The sequence below is a fragment of the Bidens hawaiensis genome, unplaced genomic scaffold, assembly GCF_021521415.1.
Source record: "Bidens hawaiensis isolate Kalapana, Puna unplaced genomic scaffold, B.hawaiensis_p1.1 tig00008700_1, whole genome shotgun sequence".
Lineage (NCBI taxonomy): Eukaryota > Viridiplantae > Streptophyta > Magnoliopsida > Asterales > Asteraceae > Bidens > Bidens hawaiensis.
Window position 1 is genome coordinate 753,025 of NW_027491627.1, and position 14,929 is coordinate 767,953.

The 14,929-nt window shown below is 31.8% G+C and overlaps 2 protein-coding genes across 2 annotated transcripts; both read left to right on the plus strand.

The window, feature by feature from the left end:
* The first annotated feature begins 258 nt into the window (after positions 1 to 258).
* LOC143529782 (delta(12) fatty acid desaturase DES8.11-like) lies at positions 259 to 1,786 on the plus strand. The gene is made up of 2 exons (XM_077025494.1): positions 259 to 346; positions 429 to 1,786. The coding sequence occupies exons 1-2, from the start codon at positions 281 to 283 to the stop codon at positions 1,584 to 1,586; spliced, it is 1,224 nt and encodes a 407-aa protein (XP_076881609.1). The 5' UTR covers positions 259 to 280; the 3' UTR covers positions 1,587 to 1,786.
* Positions 1,787 to 7,695: 5,909 nt separating this feature from the next.
* LOC143529783 (delta(12) fatty acid desaturase DES8.11-like) lies at positions 7,696 to 9,223 on the plus strand. The gene is made up of 2 exons (XM_077025495.1): positions 7,696 to 7,783; positions 7,866 to 9,223. The coding sequence occupies exons 1-2, from the start codon at positions 7,718 to 7,720 to the stop codon at positions 9,021 to 9,023; spliced, it is 1,224 nt and encodes a 407-aa protein (XP_076881610.1). The 5' UTR covers positions 7,696 to 7,717; the 3' UTR covers positions 9,024 to 9,223.
* Positions 9,224 to 14,929: the final 5,706 nt, after the last annotated feature.

The window sequence follows — 14,929 nt, forward strand, 5'->3', positions numbered from 1 at the left end:
AACTATGCTCGTAATTCATATATAGGGTTATCGTGATTATTGAATATTCATAAATTGCCAACGTAACAAATACTATATTTAGCCACTTATGTTTTACATAAAAATCCGATGACAGAATATAAAAATGATTGTAAAAAGCATACTCCTTAGTATTTTTAAGTAGAAAGTCGGCCTATCCTGCAAAATTGTAGCAAAGTTGAACGATGGTAGTTGGCGATTAAAATAATCAAAAATTTCATGGAAAATGAAGCAATGTTTTTGGCACGTTTTGATTATAAATATGAAGTGTGACGAGCCTCAAAGGAATCACCAACAGAAGAGAACTAACTCATCACTTCTCTTTGAGGTCTCTCTCTTGCTTCTTTAGCCTTTTAATTAGTTATTGTATTTCATTCTCACCTAGCTTCTCTATATTATATAATTTGTAGGTTATCAAGTATATATCCAACAACATGGGCGCAGGTGGTCGGATGTCTGATCCATCGGAGGGGAAAAACATCCTGGAGCGCGTCCCCATTGAACCGCCGTTTTCGCTAAGTGATCTAAAGAAAGCAATCCCAGCACACTGCTTCGAGCGATCGGCCATCCGTTCCTCCTACTATGTTGTTCATGACCTCATTGTGGCCTATGTCTTCTACTATCTAGCCAGCACATACATCCCTCTTATTCCCACTCCTCTTAACTACTTAGCATGGCCAGTTTACTGGTTTTGCCAAGCCAGCATCCTCACCGGTCTATGGGTCATTGGTCACGAATGCGGGCACCACGCCTATAGCGAATACCAGTGGATTGACGACACTGTGGGGTTCTTCCTCCACTCCTTCCTTTTCACGCCGTATTTCTCATGGAAGTATAGCCATCGAAATCACCATGCCAACACAAACTCACTCGATAACGATGAAGTTTACATTCCTAAACGCAAATCCAAAGTTTTGATTTACTCGAAGCTTCTTAACAACCCGCCTGGTCGAGTGTTCACTTTGGTTTTTAGGTTGACCCTGGGATTTCCTTTATACCTCCTGACAAATATTTCCGGCAAGAAATACGGTAGGTTCGCTAACCACTTCGATCCTTTAAGCCCCATCTTCACCGATCGTGAGCGCATTCAGGTCGTTGTATCCGATATCGGCATGCTCGGTGTGCTTTACGTGGTTAAGCGTCTTGTAGAAGCCAAAGGAGCTGCTTGGGTGATGGCCATGTACGGAATCCCCGTGCTAGGCGTACATATGTTCTTCGTTTTGATCACGTATCTGCACCACACCCATCTCTCGTTACCGCATTATGATTCCACCGAATGGAACTGGATCAAAGGGGCTTTATCCACAATCGACAGGGACTTCGGGTTCTTGAACCGGGTTTTCCATGACGTTACACACACTCACGTGTTGCATCATTTGATTTCATACATTCCCCATTACCACGCAAAGGAGGCTCGGGATGCCATCAAGCCAGTCTTGGGTGAGTTTTATAAGATCGACCGGACCCCCATTTTCAAGGCCATGTGGAGAGAGGCTAAGGAGTGCATCTACATTGAGCCTGATGAGAATAGCGAACAAAAAGGTGTGTTTTGGTACCATAAGTTTTAATCTGTACTGGACAAGAGACATATGCAACATTGTGTATCGTGTTGTGTCGTATAATAAATTATCGTTAAATGTTTACGGGTTGTGCATGGCTCAACCGTACATATTGTTATGTTGTAGCAATTACGTGGATTTCTTCCGTGTATTCCTATGATTTCTAATTATGTTATGCATTACAATTACAAGTCGCACATTTTATAAAATACGTGGGTGATGCTAGAACAAAAGGGAAATATAATATGATAGATCACTTTAAATCTACCAACTTATTAACTCATCGTAGATGATAAAATAAATCGTAGATGATAAAATAAATCTTGTATATAATGGGACCCACAAAATGTAAAATAGCCTGTATAAAGGGAATGGTACAACTGAAAAAGATCACGTACGGGGGAGTGCACGAAAAATGCCGAAACCAATAATTGAAACACAATTTATTATTTAAAACCTTGTATACAACTCAATTTGTAATAAATCTTCATAGATAAATAACACATCGCAATTGGTCTTTTGTCTAATAGCATGGGTTATGGTTAGGAATTAGGACCATAATGTCTCGGGATGAAAATATGACGTAATGGGTTTTTTTTACAGTGAAGAACTTCTTTCTTGATGATGTTTTGGGTAAGTCAAGAATGAAGTATCAAAATCATTATGAACAACTGACATTATGTATTAGGAAGACTTATATGGGTGTTGGGATAATTCCGAACGTTATTCAATTAATATTAAAAATAAATACATCCAAACAATGTATTCAAATTTTATAAACATTTATATATATATATTAAATCACAAGTCACGTAGGTTACTCACATTTTGTTACTGTAGATAAAATTTAATGTATTTTGATGGTTACTTTCCATGTGTATGTTATTCACCCAAATAGGATATGGAAACAAGAATTCCCCAATTCTAGAGTTGTAGGTTGTGTTGCTACATCTCAAATTGCAGTTTAAATGTTAACAATTTTCTTTTTAACTTGCATGTATGCATGGTCCTAGAAGTTGTGTTGATTAGAGAAACAAAAATGTTATGAACACAATTGGCCCAATCCAAATAGACCCAACCTTGTAGCCCAGTTTAGTGTTGGTGAAAGGCCCACGGGTTTGGGAATGACCAACAAAAGTTATAAGCAAAAGTTGATTAGAGAAACAAAAATGTTATGAACACAATTGGCCCAATCCAAATAGACCCAACCTTGTAGCCCAGTTTAGTGTTGGTGAAAGGCCCACGGGTTTGGGAATGACCAACAAAAGTTATAAGCACGACCAGAGTATGGAATAGGGTATGAATGAATATTGTTTAGATTGTGGTTGTCTTCTTCTTCTCATCTCCTTCTCTGTAAACTCTAAGCTTCTAATCTCCCCTCTATATCGGTTAATGTATTACATTCGGTTCTCAGTTACATAAACGTATCAGATTTAGTACCTATTTGTATTACATGTGAGTTGTGAAATAAACATTCACAACAAAAACAGTATATTAATTTAGGTGGCTTTGTTTTATTTATTTATTTGTGGGGAATTGGAGTCAGCCGAAATCAAGAAACGCACATGAGTGTTGATCCCCTTTGGACCATTACAAGATTTTTTACACACAAATGGATTCTTGGTAATTGGGGGTGTTCATCAACTATGTCGTTGACCAAAACTTAAGTACAACTATTATGGTTAGGTTACAATTGTTGGTTGCACAGTTTCGTAAAACAAGTCGTTCATGTTTACATTAAGATTTTGAGATTTAGTTTTCAGTCAAAAATATTCATTTATAGATACATTAAATTGTAGGAAACAAACCTATAATAATGTAGACATAAGGTTAGATTATATGAAACCTGATATTTAGGTTTTAGTGCAATACAATTAAGTGATCCAGCTGCAAAACTGATCATGTTGGAACTCAAAGAAGAAGATCCAGTTGTAGAAGTCATCGAAAATGAAGTGTTAAAAAGGAAAGATTGCTTAAGTAAGTTTACCTTTGAATTGCTTCACTTAATTTAGTATATTTGTCATGCTTTTTAACTTGGGGAAGTCACAACAATCATGCTTCGTTGTTCTTTAGCCTTTGGTTATATATATTTGAATATATTTGTATACAAAAATATTACCCTGGTTTCTGCATTGGAATATATGCAGTCTAGACGAACTAGAGTGCTATAAATTTCACCACAACTCTGAAGGTGCACACGAACATATATATGTTTTTTTTTCCTTCAATTGTGTAATTTGTGTTGTAATCTTTAGCTGGATTAACAAGTAAGCGTTTTCATATGTTAGTTTTCTCTCTTGAATGTATATTTTCAATTTCGTGGAACTCGTTGGGTGATAAACGAGCATGTTCGTGGACTCAGTTTTAGTATATCCCAATAGCTATGCAAGATGTGTGTGCATAGGCGAAATCAATGTTAAGCAATGTTGTACTGCTAATAATGAATTGCTACCACGTTTCACATTCATTGTTACATTTATACATCTAAATACCTTTCTTGTAGTGGCATAATGTTTGAAAATTTTACGAGTGACAACCGAGTTTCCGACGCGTACCCATTGTAGCAACCGGGGGGGGGGGGGGGTAAAAAGCTAGTTACTTATTAAAAGATATAATCAAACTTCACATAAAAAGCTATATACATATACATACACATACAAACACACACACACATATATATATAGGGAATGATTTAGACGAGAAATGGTTTTATTGTGAGAAATATGAGAAGTAAATTATAACCCTTGATTATGTTTGATCGATGGTCTATAATCAGCATGACAATATTGTAAAATTGAGCTTACTCATTTTAATGGCATTTAAGACAAAAGGGTATATTAATATTTTTCTTTATAGGAGCTAAGTTTTTGAATTTAACTATCATAATGAAATCTCAAATTTTTAGCCAACATAATATCTTAATGTCAAATATTAAAAAATTATTTAACTAGAAAGAAATTGTCACATGCCTAGCCACAAGTTATTCATAAAATCTCCGTTAATTTGTTGAAAAGGTTATCTAGTAAATGATTAAGGTTTAATTCTTTATTTTTTTTATTGATTGAATAATTGATTTCATAAACAATTTCAATGTTTTATGACCTGTCTTAAAAAATCGATTGGCAATATATTGATTTTGGTTTAAAATTAGGTTTCTATGTTAAAAGTGTATTATATTAAGAATAAAAGTACCGTTAAATTATGATATTTTGTATTTCGTAATAAAAATTAGTGCTTTCTACTTACAAATATAATTAATGTGACGATAAAAATGTTATAGTTCAACATTAACTTTGTTACGCTGTGTTGGAGTAACCTAAAACATTGTTTGTTATTAATTATTATTAGGAGTTTATGTATAGTGGGGGACTAATTATGTTATTTATAAGAGTAGCTTTTGTTGTTTTATAAACATGTGTAGGTAGTTTTCTAAATATGAAGATAGTGATTAGCTGATACATATTTACATATATAGGTAGTTATTCATTTCATGTAATGATTATGATACATATGTATAGGCTTTTATTTTATGTGTAGGTTGTTATTTGTATGTGTTGCTTCATGTTACTATATGTGTTGGAGTAACTTAAAACATTGTTTGTTATTATTTATTATTAGGAGTTTATGCATAATGCGAGACTAATTTTGTTATTTGTAAGACTAGCTTTTGTTGTTTTATAGACATGTGTAGGTAGTTCTATAAATATGAAGATAGTGATTAGGTGATACATATTTGCATATGTAGGTAGTTATTCATTTCATGTAATGATTATGATACATATGTATAGGCTTTTATTTATATGTGTAGGTTGTTATTTGTATGTGTTGCTTTATGTTACTATATGCATTTTGTAACATGAAGGTTGTAACTGTTATATGTATTCTATTAACATGTGTGGTCTGCTAATATGTGCATTACGTAATTTCTTAGTTGTAGCTATTATATATGTGTAGGTTGCTATTTGTAAGTGTTAGTGCTTGTTAAGATGTACATTATAGTAGTGTTTAAGATTATATATTTAATCTGTGTAGCTAGATCATTCTTGTGAGATTATTGTGATTATTTGTATATGTAAACCTATATAAGTACAACTGTATATGAACCTTATATGTTATGTAGGATGTCCTGATTATTGTGGAGTATATATATTAGTTTTAAGTATTGTGTCAGATTATTTTTTGTTGCGTAAGGTAGTAACTATTTAGTAATGTAGAGATTATGATTGGTTGTGTAGGTAGTAACTATGAAATTGTATATGACTCTTATTTGTGATGTAGGATGTTATGTATATTGTGCAGGAAGAATATTAGTTACATATGATAAATTATTTCTCCGTATTTGAAATGATAAAACTCTTGACCAGATTTTATATATGCACGAGCAATACTTTGTGTAGTATTTAGTTGTGAATTAAATAATAAAAATAGAATTTGACATTGTTCGTTGTGTAGGACAAATATTATTATTCGAAAATATTGAATCTCGTGATTCATATTATTTTGATAACGTTGACATAATCAATAAATTAGTTTTGAAAAGAAGAAAATCAAGAATTAAAAATGGTAACTAAATATAATAAAATAAAATAACAATGGTTAGCAACATCTTGTTAACATTTATTAGTTACCAAAATAACAAAACTAGATAATTTATTAATACACCATTCTAATTAAATAAATTAAAAATAGAAAAGAAAATATGTGATTGGTTGAAATTATTTATCACATTTCTTGCACTAAGATCATTTCTCTCTTAAACTTAAGCATATATATATATAAGTTTAAATTTAGGAGAGAAATGAGATTATTGCGAGAGGTCATCTCAACCAATCAAAAATTTCATTTTATTTTTTCTTTTACTTAATTACAAGGGTACAATGGTAAACATTCAAATTTTTTATATTTGGAAAGAATTAGCTCGCATTAATTAAAGATTAATAACCTACACCAATCATAATAATAACCTACACATTATTCATATTAATCTACACAAATCATACTATAACCTATATCGATCATAATAATAACCTACACATTATTCATATTAACCTACAAAGACCATACTATTAACCTACACTGATCATAATATTAACCTACACATTATTCATATTAACCTACATATTGTTCACATTTTTGTCAAACGTGATTTTATAGGTAACAAAACTCTATTTACAACATATATACATACATACGCAACTAAAAATTTCCCTACACAGATTGATTGTAACATAGTTAAATTAATAATTCTTGTAGAAAGATGAAATTTGTACATGCACAAGCTTACATTGCGCCTACACACAATTAATCATACATAGGTTTGTATATATTTTACAACATAAAATATGAACTTTTACTATTATTTATATAATTAAGTTAAATTTGGAAAAGGGTCAGATTAATTAAATTATTCTAGTTTATGTGGTTCAGCTGTTAGCAGGAGAAATGCAAAGGTACCTTGATCAAATTATTCTTTTGTCAATCTATCTTAAACTTTGTGTTTTTCAAACATAACACTTTTAATGGGACGGAGGGATTACTATTTACATATTAGCCCATCAACTTAAAAATAAACTTTGGCCTCGTTTGAACTTTTTCCATTTACATGTTAGGCCCTCAACTTTGGTCTTTTTTTAGAAAGGCCCTCAACTTTGGTCTTCTTTGAGCTTTTTTCACCAAATTTTCTGACTATTTAATATATGTTTTCATAAAATCGTAGTGTGGATGTTTACAGCAACTGAATAAATCTTTAGCTGGACTCTAACTTTGGTGATACAAACATTTTATTACAAAATAGTTAGCCTTTCAACCTTGGACATAAAAATTGAACACTTCTAAGGAAGTTGAATTCGTTGGCAAATTGAACTATGCTCGTAATTCATATATAGGGTTATCGTGATTATTGAATATTCATAAATTGCCAACGTAACAAATACTATATTTAGCCACTTATGTTTTACATAAAAATCCGATGACAGAATATAAAAATGATTGTAAAAAGCATACTCCTTAGTATTTTTAAGTAGAAAGTCGGCCTATCCTGCAAAATTGTAGCAAAGTTGAACGATGGTAGTTGGCGATTAAAATAATCAAAAATTTCATGGAAAATGAAGCAATGTTTTTGGCACGTTTTGATTATAAATATGAAGTGTGACGAGCCTCAAAGGAATCACCAACAGAAGAGAACTAACTCATCACTTCTCTTTGAGGTCTCTCTCTTGCTTCTTTAGCCTTTTAATTAGTTATTGTATTTCATTCTCACCTAGCTTCTCTATATTATATAATTTGTAGGTTATCAAGTATATATCCAACAACATGGGCGCAGGTGGTCGGATGTCTGATCCATCGGAGGGGAAAAACATCCTGGAGCGCGTCCCCATTGAACCGCCGTTTTCGCTAAGTGATCTAAAGAAAGCAATCCCAGCACACTGCTTCGAGCGATCGGCCATCCGTTCCTCCTACTATGTTGTTCATGACCTCATTGTGGCCTATGTCTTCTACTATCTAGCCAGCACATACATCCCTCTTATTCCCACTCCTCTTAACTACTTAGCATGGCCAGTTTACTGGTTTTGCCAAGCCAGCATCCTCACCGGTCTATGGGTCATTGGTCACGAATGCGGGCACCACGCCTATAGCGAATACCAGTGGATTGACGACACTGTGGGGTTCTTCCTCCACTCCTTCCTTTTCACGCCGTATTTCTCATGGAAGTATAGCCATCGAAATCACCATGCCAACACAAACTCACTCGATAACGATGAAGTTTACATTCCTAAACGCAAATCCAAAGTTTTGATTTACTCGAAGCTTCTTAACAACCCGCCTGGTCGAGTGTTCACTTTGGTTTTTAGGTTGACCCTGGGATTTCCTTTATACCTCCTGACAAATATTTCCGGCAAGAAATACGGTAGGTTCGCTAACCACTTCGATCCTTTAAGCCCCATCTTCACCGATCGTGAGCGCATTCAGGTCGTTGTATCCGATATCGGCATGCTCGGTGTGCTTTACGTGGTTAAGCGTCTTGTAGAAGCCAAAGGAGCTGCTTGGGTGATGGCCATGTACGGAATCCCCGTGCTAGGCGTACATATGTTCTTCGTTTTGATCACGTATCTGCACCACACCCATCTCTCGTTACCGCATTATGATTCCACCGAATGGAACTGGATCAAAGGGGCTTTATCCACAATCGACAGGGACTTCGGGTTCTTGAACCGGGTTTTCCATGACGTTACACACACTCACGTGTTGCATCATTTGATTTCATACATTCCCCATTACCACGCAAAGGAGGCTCGGGATGCCATCAAGCCAGTCTTGGGTGAGTTTTATAAGATCGACCGGACCCCCATTTTCAAGGCCATGTGGAGAGAGGCTAAGGAGTGCATCTACATTGAGCCTGATGAGAATAGCGAACAAAAAGGTGTGTTTTGGTACCATAAGTTTTAATCTGTACTGGACAAGAGACATATGCAACATTGTGTATCGTGTTGTGTCGTATAATAAATTATCGTTAAATGTTTACGGGTTGTGCATGGCTCAACCGTACATATTGTTATGTTGTAGCAATTACGTGGATTTCTTCCGTGTATTCCTATGATTTCTAATTATGTTATGCATTACAATTACAAGTCGCACATTTTATAAAATACGTGGGTGATGCTAGAACAAAAGGGAAATATAATATGATAGATCACTTTAAATCTACCAACTTATTAACTCATCGTAGATGATAAAATAAATCGTAGATGATAAAATAAATCTTGTATATAATGGGACCCACAAAATGTAAAATAGCCTGTATAAAGGGAATGGTACAACTGAAAAAGATCACGTACGGGGGAGTGCACGAAAAATGCCGAAACCAATAATTGAAACACAATTTATTATTTAAAACCTTGTATACAACTCAATTTGTAATAAATCTTCATAGATAAATAACACATCGCAATTGGTCTTTTGTCTAATAGCATGGGTTATGGTTAGGAATTAGGACCATAATGTCTCGGGATGAAAATATGACGTAATGGGTTTTTTTTACAGTGAAGAACTTCTTTCTTGATGATGTTTTGGGTAAGTCAAGAATGAAGTATCAAAATCATTATGAACAACTGACATTATGTATTAGGAAGACTTATATGGGTGTTGGGATAATTCCGAACGTTATTCAATTAATATTAAAAATAAATACATCCAAACAATGTATTCAAATTTTATAAACATTTATATATATATATTAAATCACAAGTCACGTAGGTTACTCACATTTTGTTACTGTAGATAAAATTTAATGTATTTTGATGGTTACTTTCCATGTGTATGTTATTCACCCAAATAGGATATGGAAACAAGAATTCCCCAATTCTAGAGTTGTAGGTTGTGTTGCTACATCTCAAATTGCAGTTTAAATGTTAACAATTTTCTTTTTAACTTGCATGTATGCATGGTCCTAGAAGTTGTGTTGATTAGAGAAACAAAAATGTTATGAACACAACTGGCCCAATCCAAATAGACCCAACCTTGTAGCCCAGTTTAGTGTTGGTGAAAGGCCCACGGGTTTGGGAATGACCAACAAAAGTTATAAGCACGACCAGAGTATGGAATAGGGTATGAATGAATATTGTTTAGATTGTGGTTGTCTTCTTCTTCTCATCTCCTTCTCTGTAAACTCTAAGCTTCTAATCTCCCCTCTGTATCGGTTAATGTATTACATTCGGTTCTCAGTTACATAAACGTATCAGATTTAGTACCTATTTGTATTACATGTGAGTTGTGAAATAAACATTCACAACAAAAACAGTATATTAATTTAGGTGGCTTTGTTTTATTTATTTATTTGTGGGGAATTGGAGTCAGCCGAAATCAAGAAACGCACATGAGTGTTGATCCCCTTTGGACCATTACAAGATTTTTTACACACAAATGGATTCTTGGTAATTGGGGGTGTTCATCAACTATGTCGTTGACCAAAACTTAAGTACAACTATTATGGTTAGGTTACAATTGTTGGTTGCACAGTTTCGTAAAACAAGTCGTTCATGTTTACATTAAGATTTTGAGATTTAGTTTTCAGTCAAAAATATTCATTTATAGATACATTAAATTGTAGGAAACAAACCTATAATAATGTAGACATAAGGTTAGATTATATGAAACCTGATATTTAGGTTTTAGTGCAATACAATTAAGTGATCCAGCTGCAAAACTGATCATGTTGGAACTCAAAGAAGAAGATCCAGTTGTAGAAGTCATCGAAAATGAAGTGTTAAAAAGGAAAGATTGCTTAAGTAAGTTTACCTTTGAATTGCTTCACTTAATTTAGTATATTTGTCATGCTTTTTAACTTGGGGAAGTCACAACAATCATGCTTCGTTGTTCTTTAGCCTTTGGTTATATATATTTGAATATATTTGTATACAAAAATATTACCCTGGTTTCTGCATTGGAATATATGCAGTCTAGACGAACTAGAGTGCTATAAATTTCACCACAACTCTGAAGGTGCACACGAACATATATATGTTTTTTTTTCCTTCAATTGTGTAATTTGTGTTGTAATCTTTAGCTGGATTAACAAGTAAGCGTTTTCATATGTTAGTTTTCTCTCTTGAATGTATATTTTCAATTTCGTGGAACTCGTTGGGTGATAAACGAGCATGTTCGTGGACTCAGTTTTAGTATATCCCAATAGCTATGCAAGATGTGTGTGCATAGGCGAAATCAATGTTAAGCAATGTTGTACTGCTAATAATGAATTGCTACCACGTTTCACATTCATTGTTACATTTATACATCTAAATACCTTTCTTGTAGTGGCATAATGTTTGAAAATTTTACGAGTGACAACCGAGTTTCCGACGCGTACCCATTGTAGCAACCGGGGGGGGGGGGGGGGGGGTAAAAAGCTAGTTACTTATTAAAAGATATAATCAAACTTCACATAAAAAGCTATATACATATACATACACATACAAACACACACACACATATATATATAGGGAATGATTTAGACGAGAAATGGTTTTATTGTGAGAAATATGAGAAGTAAATTATAACCCTTGATTATGTTTGATCGATGGTCTATAATCAGCATGACAATATTGTAAAATTGAGCTTACTCATTTTAATGGCATTTAAGACAAAAGGGTATATTAATATTTTTCTTTATAGGAGCTAAGTTTTTGAATTTAACTATCATAATGAAATCTCAAATTTTTAGCCAACATAATATCTTAATGTCAAATATTAAAAAATTATTTAACTAGAAAGAAATTGTCACATGCCTAGCCACAAGTTATTCATAAAATCTCCGTTAATTTGTTGAAAAGGTTATCTAGTAAATGATTAAGGTTTAATTCTTTATTTTTTTTATTGATTGAATAATTGATTTCATAAACAATTTCAATGTTTTATGACCTGTCTTAAAAAATCGATTGGCAATATATTGATTTTGGTTTAAAATTAGGTTTCTATGTTAAAAGTGTATTATATTAAGAATAAAAGTACCGTTAAATTATGATATTTTGTATTTCGTAATAAAAATTAGTGCTTTCTACTTACAAATATAATTAATGTGACGATAAAAATGTTATAGTTCAACATTAACTTTGTTACGCTGTGTTGGAGTAACCTAAAACATTGTTTGTTATTAATTATTATTAGGAGTTTATGTATAGTGGGGGACTAATTATGTTATTTATAAGAGTAGCTTTTGTTGTTTTATAAACATGTGTAGGTAGTTTTCTAAATATGAAGATAGTGATTAGCTGATACATATTTACATATATAGGTAGTTATTCATTTCATGTAATGATTATGATACATATGTATAGGCTTTTATTTTATGTGTAGGTTGTTATTTGTATGTGTTGCTTCATGTTACTATATGTGTTGGAGTAACTTAAAACATTGTTTGTTATTATTTATTATTAGGAGTTTATGCATAATGCGAGACTAATTTTGTTATTTGTAAGACTAGCTTTTGTTGTTTTATAGACATGTGTAGGTAGTTCTATAAATATGAAGATAGTGATTAGGTGATACATATTTGCATATGTAGGTAGTTATTCATTTCATGTAATGATTATGATACATATGTATAGGCTTTTATTTATATGTGTAGGTTGTTATTTGTATGTGTTGCTTTATGTTACTATATGCATTTTGTAACATGAAGGTTGTAACTGTTATATGTATTCTATTAACATGTGTGGTCTGCTAATATGTGCATTACGTAATTTCTTAGTTGTAGCTATTATATATGTGTAGGTTGCTATTTGTAAGTGTTAGTGCTTGTTAAGATGTACATTATAGTAGTGTTTAAGATTATATATTTAATCTGTGTAGCTAGATCATTCTTGTGAGATTATTGTGATTATTTGTATATGTAAACCTATATAAGTACAACTGTATATGAACCTTATATGTTATGTAGGATGTCCTGATTATTGTGGAGTATATATATTAGTTTTAAGTATTGTGTCAGATTATTTTTTGTTGCGTAAGGTAGTAACTATTTAGTAATGTAGAGATTATGATTGGTTGTGTAGGTAGTAACTATGAAATTGTATATGACTCTTATTTGTGATGTAGGATGTTATGTATATTGTGCAGGAAGAATATTAGTTACATATGATAAATTATTTCTCCGTATTTGAAATGATAAAACTCTTGACCAGATTTTATATATGCACGAGCAATACTTTGTGTAGTATTTAGTTGTGAATTAAATAATAAAAATAGAATTTGACATTGTTCGTTGTGTAGGACAAATATTATTATTCGAAAATATTGAATCTCGTGATTCATATTATTTTGATAACGTTGACATAATCAATAAATTAGTTTTGAAAAGAAGAAAATCAAGAATTAAAAATGGTAACTAAATATAATAAAATAAAATAACAATGGTTAGCAACATCTTGTTAACATTTATTAGTTACCAAAATAACAAAACTAGATAATTTATTAATACACCATTCTAATTAAATAAATTAAAAATAGAAAAGAAAATATGTGATTGGTTGAAATTATTTATCACATTTCTTGCACTAAGATCATTTCTCTCTTAAACTTAAGCATATATATATATAAGTTTAAATTTAGGAGAGAAATGAGATTATTGCGAGAGGTCATCTCAACCAATCAAAAATTTCATTTTATTTTTTCTTTTACTTAATTACAAGGGTACAATGGTAAACATTCAAATTTTTTATATTTGGAAAGAATTAGCTCGCATTAATTAAAGATTAATAACCTACACCAATCATAATAATAACCTACACATTATTCATATTAATCTACACAAATCATACTATAACCTATATCGATCATAATAATAACCTACACATTATTCATATTAACCTACAAAGACCATACTATTAACCTACACTGATCATAATATTAACCTACACATTATTCATATTAACCTACATATTGTTCACATTTTTGTCAAACGTGATTTTATAGGTAACAAAACTCTATTTACAACATATATACATACATACGCAACTAAAAATTTCCCTACACAGATTGATTGTAACATAGTTAAATTAATAATTCTTGTAGAAAGATGAAATTTGTACATGCACAAGCTTACATTGCGCCTACACACAATTAATCATACATAGGTTTGTATATATTTTACAACATAAAATATGAACTTTTACTATTATTTATATAATTAAGTTAAATTTGGAAAAGGGTCAGATTAATTAAATTATTCTAGTTTATGTGTGTTTAATTAAATTTAGTAGGTTACATACCAAAAATTTACCATTATATACTTCATCATTAAAACTTTTCATATCAGTTTTCAATTTATTATAAAATTGACACTATAAATCTGGATCATTGATTTGACCAAATCAATGGTTCAAGATCACTTCTCGTACTTCTCGCAATAATCTCATTTCTCTCCTGAACCATCCCCTATATATGTGTGTGTGTGTGTGTGTGTGTGTATAGTTGATATCATTTCAGAACTCCAAAAAAAGTTAAGAACTTGTAGGAACTCATAACAACCAAACATTTATTTAAGTTTTTTCATATATTAACATTGTTTTGAGACTAGTTTTACATATTTTATATAAATCAAGTCATAAAATATATATGTTTTGAAACATTTTGGTGAGTTATGGAAGAAAATATTAAAAACTAAATATTTATTTTCTTATTACTAAAACCATTTATATTACACAAAAAGTCAAATAAATAAATGACATATAGTTCATATATTAAATCGTTATAGGTACGAATTGTAATTATATTACGAATTAATTAAAACTAAACACCAAGATTTATGTAATAGGTACTCTCTATGTTTGCAATATTTATATAAAACGATTGGAGAAAAT

Excerpts from the sequence above, each read along its gene's own strand:
- LOC143529782 (XM_077025494.1), top strand. The coding sequence starts at position 281 with ATGAAGTGTGACGAGCCTCAAAGGAATCACCAACAGAAGAGAACTAAC. Across the intron at positions 347-428 it reads ACTCATCACTTCTCTTTGAG|GTTATCAAGTATATATCCAA; the intron begins GTCTCTCTCTTG and ends TATAATTTGTAG.
- LOC143529783 (XM_077025495.1), top strand. The coding sequence starts at position 7,718 with ATGAAGTGTGACGAGCCTCAAAGGAATCACCAACAGAAGAGAACTAAC. Across the intron at positions 7,784-7,865 it reads ACTCATCACTTCTCTTTGAG|GTTATCAAGTATATATCCAA; the intron begins GTCTCTCTCTTG and ends TATAATTTGTAG.